Source organism: Cucumis melo, chromosome 11 (genome assembly GCF_025177605.1).
Source record: "Cucumis melo cultivar AY chromosome 11, USDA_Cmelo_AY_1.0, whole genome shotgun sequence".
NCBI classification, from domain to species: Eukaryota; Viridiplantae; Streptophyta; class Magnoliopsida; order Cucurbitales; family Cucurbitaceae; genus Cucumis; species Cucumis melo.
This window is the reverse complement of record NC_066867.1, coordinates 9,033,132-9,055,264: the sequence shown is the minus strand read 5'-3', so window position 1 is coordinate 9,055,264 and position 22,133 is coordinate 9,033,132. Positions and strand designations below refer to the sequence as shown.

Here is a 22,133-nt window from a genome sequence, read left to right as displayed (position 1 = left end):
CTCCAAAATTGATCTCAAATCCGGTTATCATCAAATAAGAATGGAAGAAAAGGATGTCCTAAAAACAACCTTCCGAACGCATGAAGGACATTATGAGTTCCTTGTCATGCCCTTCGGATTGACTAACGCGCCAGTTACTTTTCAAGCCTTAATGAACAATGTATTCAAGCCTTACTTGCGAAAGTTCGTTCTAGTATTCTTTGACGACATTTTGATCTATAGCAAAAATGAAAAGGAACATAAGAGCCATTTGGGAATAGTTCTCTCAACCTTGAGAGAATATTCATTGTACGCCAATAAAAAGAAGTGCAGCTTTGCCCAACCAAGAATAGAATATTTGGGACACATAATTTCAGGAGAAGGCGTTGAGGTAGACCCAGAGAAAATACGTTCAATTGCCGACTGGCCGATACCAAAAACTGTTAAAGAAGTCAGAGGATTTCTTGGCCTAACCGGATATTATCGACGATTCGTACAGCACTATGGATCCATAGCCGCACCACTAACACAGCTTCTTAAAAAAGGAGGTTTCACATGGAACAAAGAAGCTGAAGAAGCGTTTTGAAGATTAAAGGAAGCAATGACATCATTACCGGTATTAGCCCTCCCCAACTTTAACAAACCATTAGAGGTCGAAACAGATGCTTCGGGCATAGGGGTGGGTGCAGTACTGACACAATCAAACAGACCAATAGCATTTTATAGCCACACACTGGCCATGTGAGATAGAGCGAAACCGGTTTACGAAAGAGAGTTAATGGCCGTGGTACTAGCAGTCCAACGTTGGCGCCCATACTTGTTGGGAACCAAATTTATAGTTAAAACTGATCAGAAGTCACTCAAATTCTTGCTAGAACAAAGGACTATTCAACCGCAATACCAAAAATGGGTGGCTAAACTCCTCGGATATTCATTTTAAGTTGTCTATAAACCTGGTTTAGAGAATAAGGCAGCTGATGCCCTGTCAAGAAAACCGGATGAGATATTACATTTTGGCTTATCAGCCCCCACTTTAGTAGATCTCAATACTATTAAAGAGGAGGTTGAAAAGGATGAAATGCTACAGAAGATGTTCACCGATGAGAAGAAAAAAACCAACCAGCAACAAGCTAAGTTTTTGCAAAAAAATGGCTTGTGGCATTATAAAGATCGGCTGGTTTTATCCAAATCTTCGTCACTAATTCCAGCCATATTATCTACGTATCATGACTCAGTAGTGGGAGGTCACTCAGGATTCTTGCGCACTTACAAAAGACTAGCAAGCGAATTATATTGGCCGAGTATGAAGACGGATGTCAAGAAATATTGTGAAGAATGTATAGTTTGCCAACGAAATAAGACCATGGCTCTATCCCCAGCTGGGTTATTAACCCCTCTAGAAGTCCCACTACAAGTGTGGAACGACATTTCGATGGATTTCATTGATGCGTTACCAGAGGCGAAAGGGTTTGAAGTAGTGTTCGTAGTAGTTGATCGACTGAGTAAGTACAACCATTTTATACCACTCAAACACCCTTACACGGCCAAATCAGTAGCGGATGTGTTTGTAAAGGAAGTAGTTCGACTACATGGCTTTCCCGCATCCATTGTATCTGATCGTGACAAGATTTTCCTTAGTAACTTTTGGAAGGAAATGTTCCGTCTAGCCGGCACAAAATTGAATAGGAGCACAGCATACCACCCACAATCTGATGGTCAAACCGAAGTAGTTAATTGTGGGCTAGAAACTTATCTCCGTTGTTTCTGCAGTGAGCGACCAAAAGAATGGGTGTCATGGTTGTCATGGGCAGAATATTGGTATAACACTACTTATAATCGATCACTGGGCACTTCGCCTTTCCAGGTGCTATATGGCAGAAAACCCCCATCATTATTATCCTATGGGGATGGCACCACTACTAATTCGACTTTAGTTGATCAGCTGAAAGAGAGAGATACAATTTTGGCTACTCTTCGGGAGCAACTATTATTGGCACAACAACAAATGAAGCAATACGCCGATAAGAAACGAAGGCATGTAGAATTTAATGTGGGAGACTGGGTACTATTGAAGATTAGACCTTATCGACAACTATCCTTACGAAAGAAACGAAACCAAAAATTATCCCCCAAATATTTTGGGTCATATGAGATTCAAGCCAAAGTGGGAACAGTGGCATACAAGTTAGATTTACCAACAGATTCCTCGATCCATCCAGTCTTTCATGTGTCATAACTCAAAAAATTTATCGGGGATTGCACGGGTATCCAACCAACCCTCCAGTTTGTCAATGAAAATTTGGAGTGGCAAGCACAACCAGAAGAAGTGTTGCAGTATCAGAAGAATAAGGCTAGAGCTTGGGAAGTTCTAATCCGCTGGAAGAACTTACCCGACCATGAAGCTTCGTGGGAATCCTATGATGAAATACAGCAGCAGTATCCCACTTTTCACCTTGAGGACAAGGTGAAGTTAGAAGGGGAGGGTAATGTTAGACATCCTCCTATTAAGTTTGTATATAAAAGAAAAAATAAATCACATTAAATCACATTTTTTACACATGTGATATATTAGGAAGTTAGATGGTTACTAGTTGTAACTGAAATTAGTTAGTGAGGAACTACTGTAAATAAGAGAAGACTAATGGAGAGAGGCATCAGAAAATTCGTGTAAAAGCTGGCTGTTGAATCTGGAGAGAAGATCAATCGAGAAGAATCTTGTAATCCGCATATTGAGAATAGTAAAGTGAAATTTAAATACCAAAAAGGGAGTTTCATCAAATTGCTGATCTTTGGGGTATCAATCTCCAAAATTTTCCTATCAACTATCTTTGTACCCCCTTGGTGGTAAACCAAATGCCAAGACCTTTTGAAAGCAAGTAACAGACAGGATCGAAAGAAAGCTAAACAGCTGGAAGTACAATCAAATATCTAAGGGAAGTAGGCTCACCTTGATTGGATCATCCCTTGCAAGTTCTCCTACGTACCTCCTCTCTATCTTCAAAGCTCCACAAGGAATACAAAAACAAGTAGAAAAATTATGGAGGAGTTTCCTATGGAGTTGAAACAGTGAGAGCTCAAAAAGTCATCTAATAAACTGGACTCTATGCACCACCCCAAAGACGAAAGGACGCCTTGGCATCACAAATCTAAAGGATACAAATTTTGGTCTTTTAAGCAAATGGCTTGGAGGTTCCATTACGAAGAGAATTCACTATGGAAACAGACAATTGAGGCCAAATATTCAAACAACACCCTAGGAACTTTCCCCTCAGATACAAAACACAGTATTGCAAAAGCGCCATGGAGATCTATTCTCAAAGGGAGAGATTGGTTTGAGGAAAAAATCAAATGGAAGATAAACAAAGGAAAAAACCTTTCGTTCTGGCATTCAAAGTGGATTGATAGCATACCCTTGTCAACAAAATTCTCCAGGTTATATGCTCTATGAAATAACCAACAAGCTACTATTTTTGATATGTGGAATCCAAATTTAAATAGCTGGATCTTTCCGGCTAGAAGAATTCTAAATGACTGGGAAGAAATCCAATGGAACAACATCAAATCCATTCTCCTTTCACTGGATATCACAAAAGGCTCAAGTAAGCCTTCTTGGTTGTTAAATAGTAGTGGTTTTTTCACGATAGCTTCTGTCAAAAAAGCTATCAGCGTCGACTCGACAGTGGCCAATATAAATGAACGGTCTATCAATTTCAACGACCTTTGGAAATCCAGCATTCAGAAGAAATGTAAGTTCTTCCTATGGACGGTTTTCCATGAAAGACTAAACTCCACGGATGTTATCCAAAGAAGATATCCAAACATGGCTCTCAATCCAAACTGGTGTGTATCTTGCAAAGCTGCTACAGAAGATCTAAACCACATCTTCATCAACTGCAGAAGAGCAAAATACATATGGGAAAGGGTGGAAAAAGCAACAGATGTCTCAATTAGAGAAAGCAACGTAAAGTCTTTAGGCACACAAGTCTTTACAAAATCAGCCAAAACAACATAAGCTCCACGATCAAATTCAATAGAACTGCCGCTACTTTGTGGACTATATGGATTGATAGAAACAATATAATCTTCAAAGAGAAAGCTATCAGTGTTTTAGAAAGCTGGGAGAACATCTGCAATCTTGTTGGAATATGATCCACAAGAAACAAGATTCTAAAGAACTATAGTCAAAATACAATATCTTTGAACATCCAAGCTCTTTGTAGATGATGATCATTAGTTGGCTGCCCTCTAGCCTTGTAATGTTTCTATCTCTTTTTAATAAAATATGGGATAGGGGTATCTAATACCCATATCTTCCAGGTTTCTCTTAAAAAAAAAAAAATTAACCTTTTCCAAACATAAAACTAATTAATGCCTACCAAACTAAAATTACAATGTGTAATGAAGATATCCTGAATATTTTTTCGTGAGTTAAATGTAGTCTGATCTCTTAGGACAAGAATGTTATGTTTAAAAAAAGAATTAAAGAAAAAGCTTTAATCCATGCTTTTTATTTTTCTCTCTTCTTTTAAAAAGCAAGCAAACTGAGCCAACATTTTCTTCTCCAATCAATAATGGAAATAATCCTTTTCCTCTCCCACCTCCTTCCTCTTCTACTTCTTCAATTATTTTCCTCTTCAGCTTACAATCCTCCTGATAAGTATTTCCTCAACTGTGGATCAAAAACTGTGACCGAACTCAGAAACAACAGACGGTTCATCGGTGACGCCAAGGCCAGACATTGGTCGATCTACCCCGGAAAAAGCAAGAAAGTTAAGAACGACACCATCCTAAAATCCGTAAATGAAATATACGGAACAGCAAGAGTTTACAATAAGCCAACATGGTATGTGTTTGGGGACATCGATCCAAATGGAACGTATGTGGTTCGTCTCCATTTTTTCCCAACTTTACCTGAAATCATGTCTCAAGCTAAGTTTAATGTGTCAGTTAGTTGCGGGTTTCAATTGTTATCAAATTTCTCAATTGGAAATGATTTGAAGACAGCAGTTGTTAAGGAGTTTACTTTTGAGATTGAAGAAAGGGCTTTCGGGATCAAATTTTCTCCTATGGAATCGTCTATGGCTTTTGTGAATGCCATTGAACTATTTCTTGTTCCTGGTGACATCAAACCAGAGTCGGCTTTCCCTATTTCTCCGGAAGTAAGAATGAACGGGACGAAGTATTTTTTGGATTCCCAAGCATTCCAATCTGTTTACAGGTGATGAATCCGACTTAAATCTTCACATCTTATGGTAATTTTAATCTCTGACGCTTAACTTTTGTTTTACTTTCAAACCACTTTTTGTTATCAATTTTACTTATAATTAACGGTTGAAATATAACCTTGATTTGGATTAAGCAATACATGGGCCATACATTCTAGAATGTTTGACTACTGTAATATTTTAGAGAAAATAATTGTAGGAAATATATTTAGAGTAGATCGAAGAAATATCTAGAAAGTTAGAAAAATAAATGTTAAGTATAGAGAATATTCTAGTTAGGCATTTGTAACCATTAGACCAAGAATATGTTAACAAAATTATCTTAGCCATACATTTAGGGGTGCATGCAGAACAAATAGAAGGGATGTCCCACCACACATTTGTATGAAACCAAAATAATTAGTAGTGCTCAACAACACAAGTAACATCTTTACTCAATTTTAGTACCAATCGAAAAAAAAAATGTATGGGTAACTCGTCACACACTCGAGGATGTCACGAAGAAAGCACGAACAATAAAGAAACAAGTAAAAGTAAATAGACACATAGCTTGGTAAACCAATTCTGTGATATACCACCTACATCTAAGCTTGGGGTAGAGTTGCCCAGGAAAGATAATCCACTTAATATCAAAAGTTAAGCAAATCTCAACGTAATACTTATAATATGTAATAACCTACTACAGTGATTTTCGTTGAGCTTAACTAACTAAACATCTAGGCTCCTCTTAGATGTGACTCCATTTTAAATATATTTACTGTCTTCACCTAATTTGCTCCCCTTTGGTGAATGTGAGACTCCTTCTTGCGATGATATCTTTCCTTGTGATTCAACAAACTCCTTTGCTGAAAAATCTTAGGCTCTCCCTATAGAGAATCATTTCTCGTGCCAAAGTCTTAGGCTCCCCTTAAGACCAAGAATCCATTATTGATGGTAAAGGTCTAGGCTCCCCTTAAATCAGTAAACTCTTTAGTATATTTTAAACAATGGTTGAAAAATGTAATGACCCCACTTTTTAAACTAAGCTGAGGTGATTACTTTGATACTAAAACACTTTATCTAAACATAAAAGTTCATAAAAACCTGTTTAAAATCAAGTATACATCTAAAAACAAGAAAAACTATCTTTGGACCCTATTTCAAACAAACTTAGAAGTTCACAACTTCGTTTATGAATCATAAAAAATAAATATATGTCCTAAACATGACACACATTTTCAATTCTAAAAAAAAAAACAATAAAAATATTAAGCGGAAACATTTGAAAGAAAACAACACGTTTCCATATGGAGACCACGAGTCTTTATTGCCTCTCGCCGGTCTACCTCTCGTATTACCTTTGGCTGAAAAAGTTACACATGAAAAGGGTGAGTATAAAATATACCTAGTAAGAGACCCACTACTGGTCCTATTCGGGGTAAAAGTGGTTAACTTCCTATTAAGGGGTACCCTGCAACATAACAATCTTATAATCCCATACGAAAGAATACACATCAGTCTTGTGATCCCATAGGAAGCACACATCAATTTTATGATCCTGTAGGATGCACATATCAGTCTAGTAATCTTGTAGAATGCACACATCAGTCTAGTGATCTTGTAGGATGCACATAACAGTCTAGTGATCTCGTAGGATGCACACATAAGTCTAGTGATCCCGTAGGATGCACAAATCAGTCTTGAGATCCCGTAGGATGCACATATCAGTCTAGTGATCCCGTAGGATGCACATATCATTCTAGTGATCTCGATGGATGCACAACATGTAGTGATCCTGTAAGACACCGTGTCTGCAAGGTACACAACCCGATAGATAAAGCTAACAGTTGCCCTCGGTCCATTCTAACCAATCCAAGACATTCACATCAAAACACATTTAAAACTAACAATTCAATCACTACGCATAACTAGTCAAACCATCTAAGTTCAGTCAACAATAAAGTCCATCAATATATCTAAACTACACGTAACAGTCAGACTATCTAAAGTCAATTAACAATATAGTCCATCAATATATCTAGGCTACACTCAAACCATCTAAATTTAGTCAATAGTAAAATCCATTAATATATCTAGGCTACACCTAACAGTCAAACCATTAAATTCTGTCAATAGTGTAAACCATCACTACTTTCTAACTACACATATCAGTTGAACTAGCTCAATCAATATATTCCAACTTTCGTATCAGTCGATACATTATAACTTTCGTCTTAGTCAATATATTCCAATTTCAATATAAGTCTAGTAGTAGAAATCCCTTACATTAGCATTACCTAAGTTCCTTCACTAAATTAAAGTTCAACGAACCAAAACCTAGACATAATGACGAGAAAATCAAACATTATCACAAACGAAAACCCACATTAAAATCATTCCAAAGCGACTTCCACAAACTTAATTACCCAAGTAGTGGAGAGTTGAATTCTAACCAAACTTGTTGTATAAACTAAGAACTCAAGCTCCAACACCTTCAAGGATCTAATGAATAATGATAGCTCCAAATTACTTAATAAAAAATAGCACTTAAAAATAGCAATGAAAACAACTACAAAACTCACAAATTTACTGTTACCAAACACCCACAAGGATTCAAAGTAAGATAGAGGCAGTGGCGCATGAATTGAGCCAATTACGGGCTGCAAAAGCAGTGGGCTTTGAATGTGGCAAATGAACGAGGATGTGTGACCCAAGCGGAGAAGCAACACATGGCTTAAAGAGAGAAGTAACAAGAGGAATGCGGTGTGGCTCGACTAGCGCAAAGCTAAAGGTGGATAGACAAAACGCAGTGGCGGGCGGCTAGGCTTGAACGAGATGGAGGAAGATAGACTTGAACGCACGGATGGCTGCGAGTGGATTGTTGTTGAAGTAGAGGGGGACTGACAGCGACGTTCGACGATGAGAAAGCAGTGGACGGTAGGCGGCGAAAGAAACTGAACGGAAGAGAGGAGAGGGGAGGGTAGTGGCGTTGGAGAAGAGAAACGAAGGAGAAGAAGATGGGGTGAGGGTTTGGCACGCGAAATGAGGGTTTTAAAAAAATATAATAATACTATTAGTATTATTGTATTATCTTATATTATTAATAATAATATCTTGGATGAGAAAGAAAGAATTTATAGAAACCAATAGAAACTAAAACCATGGACGAGAAAGAAATCTACTATGTGAAAAAATTGTTGCAATCAAAGAATAGTTTTCTCTCTTCCAACCCCAATTACTAAAAATATTCTCTCAAAGCTTTTGACTACTCACACTTTTTTCTCACCCTTCAACTAGAGAATACAAAAGGATTTTAATTAGAGCTAATACACTAAAGCTTAAAATGTTTATAATCGAGACATTTGTAAACAAAGGAGGTGAGCTCCTTTTATATAGGCTTGAATCCACTACAAGAAGAAATGGACAGAAACTAGAAATGCGTTGGGAGAGGCTACGTCGATGCAGAAATATACGTCGACAAGGACGTCGTGAGAAATCTGTCGTGAAAGGTAATCTCGACGTTCGATGGCTTACCTGTTCAGTTCTCGATCTTGTCATTTTCTACTTCTCTTTTCAGAATCAATTTTTTGAACCACCAGAGTTAGGATTCTTTCTGTTTGAAGCAAACTTGTATTTTTCTAGATGCAGTTCGTAATAATGTCCAACTACCCTCTTTACAGATGTCGCCTATGTCTCTATGTTTATGCCAGCTAAAATAATGTTGAACTTCCCTCCACTATTTGAGTTCCTCCATTGCACATAATTTTGAAACACATAACAATTTTGACATTCAAAGGCATTAAAATAGAACAAGTATAAAAAACGACATAAAAAATACATTGAAAAGCATTAATACAAATATACATACAACAAAACAAACATTAGAATTTTAATATACATACAACACAACAGAACAACCATCATAACAACCATTAATATAACAACACAACAGATCAACCATCAATATACATATACAACACAACAGAACAACCATCAATATACATATCCAACACAACATAACAACCATTTTCTAGAACATAATTGGTTATTACACAACAACATATGATTCAAATATTTTCAATGTTGCTCAACAGCTTACTAAAAAATGACAGCAGCTGATAATAGATTGTTACATCAGAAATCTTAAGGTCTTAGGTTTTTTATCTGGCTCTGGCTACTCAAGGGAGGTTGTGCACCTTTCAGGATAGATGTGCTAATTCCATGTGAATGGTGTTGTATGATATTTCTCGTACATCATTTATTTAATGTAGGTGAAAGATCAAGATTACAAGGATGCAGCTTTATACTATATTTCGTCAAAAATCCATCATGGCCATATGAAAAACTCTTGTTTGAACAAAATTTGCACTTGCATGAAGAACACAGTTTATGAAAAACTCTAACTGGACTTCTTCAATAAACGAATTTGGCAACCCTAAAATGGTTTCTTAATATTCTTTAAATAATAATAATCTAGTTTATTAATGGAAATAATATCCAAAAGGAAAAGATAAGCCACAAACGGAAGGGGATGAGAGTTCTACGTAGTGAAATAAATTTTAAACATAACCATAACTCAATTTAATTTAGGAACTTAAAAATACCATTACATTAACAAAAAGTACAGTAACTAAATTACTGTATGGCTAAACATGCTTCTAAAAAATAAAAGGTAAATTACATAGAAGAAAACTCACCCTTATCGATGTATCTGTTTTTACTAAAACTCCAATATTGGGGCACCATCACTTGGAGACCTTTCCTATCCTCTAAGAATGAAATTGTTTTGTGGGAACAAAAAATTGGAGTGGAAATTTTGCTTTTACAGAGTATAATTTTTTAGAGAATTACATAGCACTTCTAGAGAAAAAAAATTATTTTTTTTAGTCGTACTCCTACCGCCCACTTCTTCAGGATGAAGAAGAGAGTGTTAGAGAGATCTTTTAGTTACATGGAGAACCACCCACGTTTCCCATTTTAATTTAATTGAAAAAAAATCAATTAATATTAAATATAAATAATTAAAGTTAATTAATTAGTTAATTAAATTATATTTAATTATTATTTCATATAAACCACATTCAAATGACTATCTTTTACATAATCTATAGTTTTAATTTAATTATTTGAATTAAATAAAATTAAACTAAACTATTAATTAATTGTTAAATTAAATATAATAGATATTTAGTTTAATCCAAATTTGAATCATATTCAAATCTAAATTTCTCTAAAAAAGTAGTAGTTTTAACGTGTATCATATACACATTAAATTTTGACACATAGTTTTAATATGAATCTAATTCACATTCAATTAATATTTGAACTCATTCAAATATTTTATTCTCTCAAAATTAATTTTAAACCATATCCAAAATAAAATTTATATAATAAAGTTTAGTTAAAATATAAACTTTATATAATAATGTATCACACCATATATTATATATTAATTACCAAAGTAAATTTGAACATTTCAAATTACAACCAATATATATAAATCTCATTACCCTTGATGAGATAGGAATAGGACCTAATAGAGGACCTACAGATCAAAAGTTACGACGATATGAGATTAATCGGCTAAACTCATTAACCACATTAATCAATATTCATTAACTGTATGTACGCTCCACTAAACACTCACAGTTGAACTCTTCTCACTGTAGATATATTTTCGTGTCCATGAATATAGACAAATAACAATAAGCTTAGTCCTTCAGAAGTTTTCCTAACAACAGCTGAGTCAAATTACCATTTTACCCCTTGGTTACTTTTAGTTCTTAAATACTAGTACTCCTCTAATGAACAACCTGCTTATTGTCCGACGACTAAACAAAAACACATGTCATGCCATAGAGAGGGTAGGACCTTTTGTTCAAGTCTTGGAGATACCATTTAAGGGAACACTCATCTACTTAGCCTAAAGTCGGGAAGGAGTGAATTCTATATTATGTGATTATGTTCCCAACTCCCCACTCGGTCTTGTCCCCAAAATGATAAGCATATTGAGTCGACAATTTGGCCACTCTTACTCGTATATATCAAAGGATAATCCCTCATGGGTAGGAGTATATAATACATTTAGGATTAAGAGTAAGTTATGTAAGTCAATACTAATAAAATAAAAACCTAATTAGTTAATGTAGTTACATCTAGTGGTAACTATTTTGTGGTTCGATTTTATGCAAACTCATTGCATAAGATGCTCCCACTCGCATGTCACCTACACAAACACATTGGACCATTACGTTTGTATTAAATACAAAGTGAGTCGTATCCATAGTATTACCAAGATAAGGTACCTAACCTTATCCCTATACTATAGACCTTTTAAACTGATCTCGAACATTGATCTCTGTATGTCTGTACATACTGTTTAATACTCATCATACAGCTTAAAATGTTAGTTTATTGGATTTAAATTATCAAGATAAAACCAATAATCTAATCAATAACACTTAATGAAATTATAATAACACTTTATTATTAACGGTTTATGGATTGTATTTATTATCCACGAGTTTTAGGACATAAACCAACACAAACCCATACCAAAAAATATATTGGAAAAATAATATTGTCGCATATTTTCATAAAAAGAAAATATTTGCACGAAAATATTCTAATGTTAAACAAGGTTATTAAGACTTTATGCATGATAATAGAACCAACTATTGCCTTTAAAAAAATATAGAGCCAACAACTGAAATCTTCAACAAAGATCATTTTTAAAAAGATGGGCAAGCAATAGCATTGTTCCATTCCTAGTCCCAATAATCAACAAAAGCAACTATGATAATTGGAATATCACGATGAAGGCTCTCCTTAGCTTATAAGATTTATGTGAGATTATAGAGAAAGGATGCGTTGAACCAGATAATGATGGCGGTCTTTCTCAGGTACGAAAAGATACTTTAAGAGATTTAGAAAAGAGAAACGAGATGGCTTTCTATCTTATCTATCAAGGATTAGATGATGTTACATTTGAGAAATTTTTGAAGTAGAGATGGCAAAAGTAGCATTGGAGAAACTTCAAGCATCATACAAGGGAGCGAATCTCGTAAAAAAGTACATCCTCAAACTTTAAAAGCTCAGTTTGAAATTTTATGTATGAAAGAAGGAGAAGCCATCTCAGAATTTTTTTCTAGAACTTAGAAGAAATGGTGAGGAGAAAATACTAAGATCATTAGGTCCTGTGTTTGAACATAGTGTTGTCATAATCGAAGAAACAAAAGCCTTATAGGTCATGACCATTGAGCAACTCATGGATTCGTTACAAGCATATGAAAATAAGAAAAAGGAAGGAATCATGGATCAAGTGTTCAAGTTGTGAGTTGATTCGACTACTGAACGAGTTAGTCCCATTAATAGAGGGAATAAGGACGAGAATGTAGTGACATCGAGGACAAGGAAGCTGACAATGACAAGGATGTGTTCGGCCGAATAATGAAGAGAATAAGAATAACTACCAAAGAGGATTAGGAAACTCAACAATAGATTGTGAAAAAGGTAACTCTAGATCAAGGTATGATAAATTAAATAGTAAATGCTATAATTGTCAAAATTTTGTTCATTATGCATCTGAATGCAAAGCTCTTGGAAAAAAATAGAGTTGAATAGAAGGAAAACTACATTAAAGAAAGAAGTCAAGACTGTGGCAATTTGTCAATGGCTTGCACATAACAAATGGAGCAAAGGCAATACATGGTAGAACACTAGTGAAAGCAACCATATGAGTGATATTGTATCATTTGGTGATGTTGTAAGGAAGATGTAAAAGGATGAGATAACATTGTCATTCGCCTAAATAACAGTGAGTACCAACTTATTTTAAATGTACTTTATTTTGTGCCAAATATGAAGAGTAATACTTTGAGCTTGGGCCAACACTTAGAGAACGATTGTGGTATTCAATTGAAAGATAATAATGATTGTGGCAAGTAATGCAAGTAATTTGATTACGAAGGTGCCAATGACAAAAACGTTTAGATTTGAAAATTTAAACAACCATTACCAAAAAATTTGAAAAAAAAACTAGTTTAGATTTGGCTACCGAAATTTAAAGCGATTAAATCTAAACAATTGTATACCCTGAAAGACCAAATCTAAACGATTGTCTACTAAAGAATCTTGACAAAAAAAATCGTTTAAATTTGGAGTCGAATCTAAATGATCAAATCTAAACGATCAAGTAACAGAGAATAATAAAATCTACGCAATGGTTGACCAAATATATCATGAGATATTTTTGATATTTTCCATTATGAGTCTGTGAGCTTTTTCTGTTTTGAAAATTTTTCTATATAGTGTAAATATTTTGCTGCTTTGTTATATTTTTTAAAAACCCCTCCCAAAAGGAATTTGTACAATAAAATATTTATATTTTAAAAGCTTCTTGATGTCCTTACATGGTTTATTTTATTTTACTTTATTTATTATTTTTTAAAACTTCCAATTGAAATTTAATTCAATATATAGATAAGGCATGAACCGTCATTTTAAAAGTTAATGTTTGAATTCTTTCTTTTAATGAATAAAAGGCTGCTACAATATGACTTCGGATGATAAAATGTATGCTTCCTAATAATTAGAACCATATATAGATTTGATGTGTGCATTTACCATCTTTCTCTAGGTATAAAACTAGCGACATTCATAGTTATCATGTTAAATCACTCATAAAATCTCAAAGGGAAGATACTGTAACATATTCCTATATTCATACAAGATAAACATTTAAAATGTAGCTACAGGCTGAATATTTAATGATTAAGTTGTACTAAGAATGTTGTTTTGGGTTATGTTTTTGGAGAACAGAGTGTGGATGGGACATTGGGAGATCACACCAGACTATGACACATTATGGAGAATCTGGCTCCCAGGTTCTAAATTCATGGCTCCTCAATCCCTTGCAACAACCTTCATCTACGATAAAAGATTAAAATACACCGGAGACGGACAAATCTATGTAGCCCCGAGTTCCGTTTTCACTACTGCAAAAACATTGGATTTGGACACCACCACCAGCTCAAGAAATTTAAATCTAACTTGGTGTTTTAAGTTGAAGAAGAAATCCAAGTATTTTCTTCGCTTACTATGGTGCAACATCTTTCCAAATTCCACAACTTTCAATTTTAATCTCTTCATTGGCGTCAATCACACTTCGTTAAAAAACACGGATGTAACTGATCAAAATTCGTCTGGATTGCCATTTTGGTACGAGTTTATCATTGCCACAGATAGTTCGGGGTTTTTCAATGTGGGTATAGCCGTCAATAAAAAAGATCCATTATCAAGGGTATTCTTAAATGGAATTGAGATTATGGAGTTAATTGATAAATCGTTTGTGGGTGTTGTTGATTTGAGGATAGAAGAGGAGAAACAGAGTCCCAAGATGATTATTGTTGGGGTTTGTATTGGTGGTGTTGTGATTATTATTGCTTTGATAATTGGATTGGCTATGTTTTGTTTCACTGGAGAACAGAAATCAAAAGAACATAGCCCTTTGCTTCTTTCTCAAAATGATCCGTCGTCCAAGAAGATCGAGTCGATTGCGGATCTTGCTTCTAATTTGAATCTTGAATTGAAGATACCATTTGAGATACTAAATGATGCAACTGATGCATTCGATAATGACAAAATAATTGGTATTGGAGGTTTTGGAAATGTTTATGTTGGGAAGATTGGGGAGAAAGAAGTAGCTGTGAAGCGAAGTCAGCCTGGACATGGACAGGGTATCAAGGAGTTTCAGACAGAGATCGCTATATTTTCCCAAATACGCCATCGTTTTCTAGTTTCATTATACGGGTATGTTAGTCCTCAACTCTTATCAAATATTATATCGGTTAATTTTCATAAATATAACAAAACATTAAAATATTTACGGTTGGTTTAACAAAATCAAAAGCCCATAAAGTCAGTAAAATATTTTCATAAACTCCAAATTTGCCTTTGATACGACCGATCGATTTTCACTTCTTTTTCTTCTTCTTTTTCTTCTTCTTATTCTTTGCAATTAATTCATCTCCTCTTCATATTATTAATTTCTTCTTATTATTACTTTTTCTTCTCCATATTACCACTTGTTTTTGTTGGCGATCTCTTCCTTTCCTCCTCTAGAATCTCATCATTCTTCGTCATCTCTCATATATTTCCTCTTTCAAATCTAAATGGTCGTGTACCAAGATTAAAATGATCTTGGTTCAAAATTGTGTAGTAAATATAAAATATCTTGGTATACGCTCTTAAATCATTTAGATCTTGGTACACGACCGTTTAGCGCCTCTTGGTACACGATCGCGTACCAAATTTTAATGATATTGGTACACGATCATGAACCAAGATGGCTTTGGATATTGATACACAATCCTTTACCAATATATAAACAATCTTTGTTCATAATTGTGTACCAAGATACTTTTGAATTGGTACAAGATCATGTACCGAATTTGTTTAGTTTTGGTACACGATCGTGTACCAAGAACTAAACGGTTGTGTACCAAGAGCTAAATAATCGTGGACCAATATCTGAACGATCATGTACTAAGCTTTTGGCGTGCATACTACTTGATTTATTGCACGATATTTTTAGTATTTTGCATTGTGAGCCTATGAGCTTTTTTCATTTTCAAAATTGTTCTATACAGTGTAAATATTTTGCAGGTTTGTTATATTTTGTAAAAAAACCCCTATTATATATATATATATATATATATATATATATATATATTATATAAGAAAAATCCATAGGGCAACAGGATAACATACTCACCAAGATATAACGAATTGGGGAAGCAAGAAACCCAATCATGTAACGACCCAACTCTTTATACTAAGCTGAGGTCATTACTACTAAAAGAAAATAAAAACTTTCTTGACAAAATGAGAAAATAACACTAATTTTAACTAAAAACCTCAAATGCTCATTACAATTATAATAAATAAATCTAAAATGAACTTCTAATTCGGGCCCTATCTACTGAATAATCAAAGAATACAAAATTGCTGAAATCAAAACGATAACATAAAGGCAGAAACAAAAAGTTTCCCTATGGCAAGTTGAGGTCACTTCTTGTCATTCACCAGCTTTCCTATACGTCTACCTCTACCACTTCCTAAAAATTTAAACATGGAAAGAGTGAGTATAAACATATACTCAGTAAGGGACCTACTACTGGTCCCACTAGGTATTTGTTAACTACTCATTAGAGTATTGTAAAGAAGTACCCCTAAACTGGTGCGTTCCCAAACAAACGCAATCAAATGATTCCGTAGGAACATCTCTGGTCTTCAGTGAATCTAAAGGAACACCTAGGACAAAACTGGTCTTCGGTGAACTCGAAAGAACACCTACGACAAACTGGTCTTCAGTGAACTTGAAGGAACACTTAGGACAATTAGTCTGTAAGTGGCCCCGTCAGACTACTCATATACGTAACATCTCATGAGACTGGTGATCTCGTCGAACCACACAATCATAAAAAAGTGATGATCTTGAGAGACACCCATATGGATACGACCCTGACAAATAAAGTTAACAGAATACCCAATCAATAGCATGTTGCACATTATAACATCATAAACATGACATGAATATTAATTATAACACTATCAATCATGAGATTAATATCTCATGCATTATCATTAACATAAATCAGTCATCATCATCAGCGTAACTCAATCATACTATCAGTCATCAACATACGTCATCAATATATTATGCATTTTAGCTACATCAATGCATAATAAAGAAATCACATGCAAACTCTTAACTTCAGTACGAGGATCTAGTAGGAGAATCTCTTACCTAGAGATTAGCTTAACCAAAAATATTCCTAATAGCAACAGTCAAGCTTCCCATAATAAATCCTAAATAGTAAGGGAAAAAAATACTAAATTAAATAACTTAACATTTGCTTAAAGACCCAAAAATCGTATTAATTCAACTTACCCAAAGTTGAGGTTGAATTCCAACTCAACCTTGATTGGAAAAGAAATCATAGTTCTCAATTCTTCCAATTAGATCTAACCAAATCTTCATGAAAGATAGCCCAATTTAATCCAAATTTAAATTATTTAGAATCCAAAATTAATATCTGATGGGCATATCTAAAACCCAATCAAATACTCACCAAAATAGGAAAATGGCTCAAACTTAACTCATTAGTGGCTTGGTAAACAAGAGGAAGATGGCTCAAGAGGGTGAAGGCACGTCGCTCAAGCATAGGGGCGGCTTGACTTACGGCTTGCGCGTGTGGCTCAGATGAAGGTAGCTCGATTAGAAGAGATCGGCTTGATGGCTTCGCATTTGTGTGTGCAGGTGTGGCTCGACTGATTGCGCTCACAGCTAGGCTCACGAAGAAAGTGGCTCGCTTACACACGCACGACTTGGACAAATGATGGCTTCAACGAAAGAATGAATGGCTCGGATGCCTGACGACACGCGATCAAGGAGACGAGACTTGACCGACAACATTGATGGAGGAAGTTTTGGATGGAACACAACGAAAGCTTACAAATTGCTTGTCGTGATGGCTAAAAAAAGAAAAAACGACAGGAACGGCGGCGTTGGAACGTTATAATCTTCCCTTTTTTGAGAAACTTTCGTCCTTGAAAGGAAAATGCTTATGTCATCCTCTCTTTCTCACGTGGCTTCTTCAACTTCGTGGTTTAGCCAAAGAACTTTAACCAGTGCAATTCCTCTGTTACGAAGAAGCTTCACCTTTCTTGCCAATATCTTTTCTGGTTGCTCCTCATAGCTCAAATTCTCATTAATTTGCAATAGCTCATAATCAACTATATGTGTTGGGTTTGTTACATAATTCCTTAGTATAGAGATATTGAATACATCATGAACTACCAAAAATAATGGAGGCAACACTAAACAGTAAGCTACGGGGCCAATCCGCTCAAGTATCTGAAATGGCTCTACAAAACGTGGACTCAACTTTCCCTTCTTCTCAAATCTCAAAACACCTTTCATAGGTGCTACCTTTAGAAAAACCATGTCTCCTAAGTCAAACTCAAGATACTTACATCATACATCAATGTAACTCTTCTGTTTGCTCTATGCTATCAACATACGGGCCTTAATCTGTGTATGGTTTCATTGGTGGACTGAACTAGCTTGGGACCTACATTCTCAGAAGACCTACAACACTTACCATACAGAGCTTCAAATGATGCCATGCCAATGGTAGCCTGATAGCTTGAACTCCATCAAATGAAAATGGGAGTCTCAACTCCCTAAAAACTCTAGCATAGAAGCTCGCGACATATCTTCCAAAATTTGGTTCAAACGCTCTCTTTGACCATCCGTCTGAGGATGAAAGGTTATGTTGAAATCTAATCTTATGCCCAAGGCAGTCTGAAGTCCTTTCCAGAACTCAGAAGTGAAATAGGCATCTTTGTTACAAACGATCGATATTGACAATCCACGCAGTCTCACTATCTCAATTATATACAATTGTCCTCACTTACTCACAGTATAAGTGAATTTCCTTGGGATGAAATATGCTGACTTTGTGAGTCTGTCAACAACAACTCAAATCACCGTATAACCCTTCGGGATCCTTGGCAGTCCTATAATGAAATTCATAGATACATTCTCCCACTTTCACTCTGGTATGCTTAAAGGTTCCAACAAACCTATTGGCTTTTGTCTCAGTGTCTTCACCTACTGTCAGACCAAACATTTACTAACATAATCTGCCACTTCTCTCTTTATATTACGCCACCACTAAACTTGTTTCAGGTCCTGGTACATCTTTGTACTGTCTGGATGCATAGAAAATAGGGAACTACAAGACTCAGTCAATAACTCTTTCTTAACTACACTGTCTGCTGGCATGTATAATCATCTCTCAAGCCTAAGTCTGTCATCAAAGGATATGGAGAACTTATTAGCTTATCCTACTTCTACTATGTGGTGCTTCTCAACCAAATATTGATTATTAAACTGAGCAACAATAATTCTCTGTCACAAAGTCGGCTACACTCAAAACGAAGGCAACTGTGGGTGACTTCAACTACCGAAACTGCAATCTCAACTCTCTCAAAGCCTATGTGCAAAGGAACATGTCTAGTAATAAGTGTCACTGAATGTGATACCTTCTTACTAAGAGCATTAGCTAGCATATTCGCCTTGCCTATGTGGTATAAATTTTCACAGTTATAGTCCTTTGCAAACTCAAGCCTTCGTTCTTGTATGTTTAACTTCTTCTAAGTGAAGAAGTATTTCAAGCTCTTATAGTCTGTAAAGATATGTATCTTCTCACGATACAAATAGTACCTCCATATCTTAAATGCAAAAACCAATGTTGCCAAACCCAAATCATGTGTAGGGTAGTTCTAGTAATGGCTCTTTAACTGACGAGAGGCATAAACAATCACCTTACCTTACTCCATCAAAACACCACCTAGTCCTTTCTTAGAGGCATCACTGTAGATCATAAAACTTTCATATCCATCTGGCACTGTAATGACTGGTGCAGTAACAAGGTTCTACTTAAGATGCTGACAACTACTCTCACATGCTGGGCTCCAAACAAAATGAGTCATTTTCTTAGTTAACTAAATCATAAGACTGGCTATACGAGAGAAACCTTTCATAAAGCTTTTCTAATAACCTGCTAAACTCAGAAACTTGGACTTTACTGACTGTACAAGGTCGAGGTCAACTGGTAACAACTTCGATCTTTGCTAGGACTATTGAAACTCCTTCACTAGATACTATATAGCCAAGAAAAGACACCTACTTCAGCTAGAACTCATACTTTGAAAATTTAGCATATAGCTTATTGGCTTGAAGGGTCTCCAAAACCTGATGCAAATGCTCCTAATATTTAGCCTTTGTCTTGGAGTAAACTAAGATATCATCAATAAAAACTATTACAAAAGTGTCTAAGAAATTCTTAAACACCTTATTCATACAATCCATGAATACAGTAGAAGCATTTGTTAAGCCAAAAGATATTACTATGAACACATAATGCCCACATTTAAAACAAAAAGCAGTATTAGGAATATCACTATCTCTAATCCTCAACTAGTGATAACTTGAACGTAAATCTATCTTAGGTAACGTAGTGGCTTCTTGTAACTGATCTAACAAATCAATGATTCTAGACAATGGATATTTATTCTTGATTGTCACCTTATTCAGCTCTCTGTAATTGATGCTCAAGCATATTGACCCATGTTTCTTCTTGCAAAACAACATTGGTGCTCTCCAAGGTGACATACTAGGTCGGATGAAACCCTTGTCCATCCGTTCCTACAACTGGACCTTTAGCTCTTTCAGCTCAAGATTCGGAGCATACATGTCACCACTATGGATATAAAAGAGTGAAAGGACCTAGAGTCAAATAATACTAATGTGAAGTGCCCCAAGATTGCGAACGTACCTATCACCACTATGTCAGCTTTCTCGATCTTCTATTGATTAGTGGAAAAAATTCTTCCCTCTTGGGATGCGGAAATCTAGTTTGATATAGTCTTAAATGATTATTTAGGGCAAAAGCCAGCTATATGCTATGCTTATTTACATTTGCAACATACTCCACTCTCAAGGTCCTACCTGCCTCAGCAATCTCCTAGCGGTGCCGCTGAAAAATACCATCTAATCTCAGAGTTCTCTATGGCACTATAGTAGATTGCTGCTCAGCTTTTCTTTTCTATCCTGAGGCTGACCCCTTCTCTGAAGTCTTAGGTAGATCAACCCTCTCATGTCAACTCATGTCCACTAACAGATGTAGTGAGTCAGCTTGGGTAGCTGGCCTGAAAGCTCAAACAAACCCTGAAGGTCCAACCTGATACCTCTAACAAATCTATTGGCTCTGGTAGCTTCGGTCTCTATTAACTCAAGTGAAAAATAGGACAACATATGAAATTTCGATCATACTACTCCATAGTCATCTAGCCTTGCTTCAGTTCTAGGAACTCCTGACGCTTGACATCTTTCACGTTGGCAGAGAAGAATTTATCAAAAAAATTCTCCATGAATTGTTCTCAGGTAATCTGATTCACATCCTTACCTAACATCCTTTCTATGGTCTCCTACCAGGTTGTGCTTCTCTCTTTCAATAAGAACACAACATACTGTACCTTTTGGTCGTTAGGGTACCTTATGTAACGAAAAATAGTTTCCACGAAAGTGAACCACATCTGTTCCTTGGAGGGGTCTTCTAAAGATCCATCAAGAGTTCAAGGCATACTTCCTGAAATCTCTCTAGTGCTTAGCTTCGACTGATAGTTGTTCTGGTACACTTTGGGGTACCACTGGGCTTAAGCAAGGGTTGGCTGGGTTTGCTGGATAGGTTGAAAGTGTGCGAACGCCTTTGTTAACATATCTTAGTAGCTTTGCTCCATTGAAATAAGGTTTGCATGTGTGATAAGTGCAGTGGGGTCGGCAGTTTGTATAACTGGCTGACCTTCAGGTTGGTTATGCCCAACTCCTTTGCCTCCCTTACCACCTCTCCAAGCACTTCTGTGTTGTGTCATTTTTCCTAAATTTTACCATAACAAGTCCTTCACAATTCAGTCATAACATTCGTACTAATCTACTTTAATTCAGACAAGGACATAAACATATGCATAATCATGTATCATAAAACATACCTAGCAAGTGACAACGGACCGTATTTGCTATAAGGATAAAAATAAAAGACTTATATGATAAGTCAGTCTGCCGAACCTAAAAATTTAGGCTATGATACCAACTATAAAAATCCAACTCTTTATACTAAGCTTAGGTCATTACTACCAATGAAAGAGAACACTAAAATATCAATGAAAATTTAAAGTACTCAATTATAAATCATAGTTAAAAATATATAGGAATAAGAGCTAAAGGATAAAATCCTAGTTTAGGCTCTATCTAACTTTTAAAGAAAAGTAATATAGAAATAGTTCATGAGTTTGATCGATTCAAATAAAAATACATAGATC

General features: G+C 35.5%; 1 protein-coding gene across 1 annotated transcript in view; it reads left to right on the top strand.

The window, feature by feature from the left end:
* The first annotated feature begins 4,537 nt into the window (after nucleotides 1–4,537).
* Nucleotides 4,538–22,133, top strand: part of LOC103495906 (probable receptor-like protein kinase At2g23200) — a 36,422-nt gene continuing 18,826 nt past the window's right edge. The window contains exons 1-2 of the mRNA XM_008457588.3: nucleotides 4,538–5,197; nucleotides 14,004–14,993. Of these exons, the coding sequence (XP_008455810.2) occupies nucleotides 4,551–5,197; nucleotides 14,004–14,993 (1,637 nt within the window). The 5' untranslated portion in view covers nucleotides 4,538–4,550. The remainder of the gene's footprint in view (nucleotides 5,198–14,003; nucleotides 14,994–22,133) is intronic.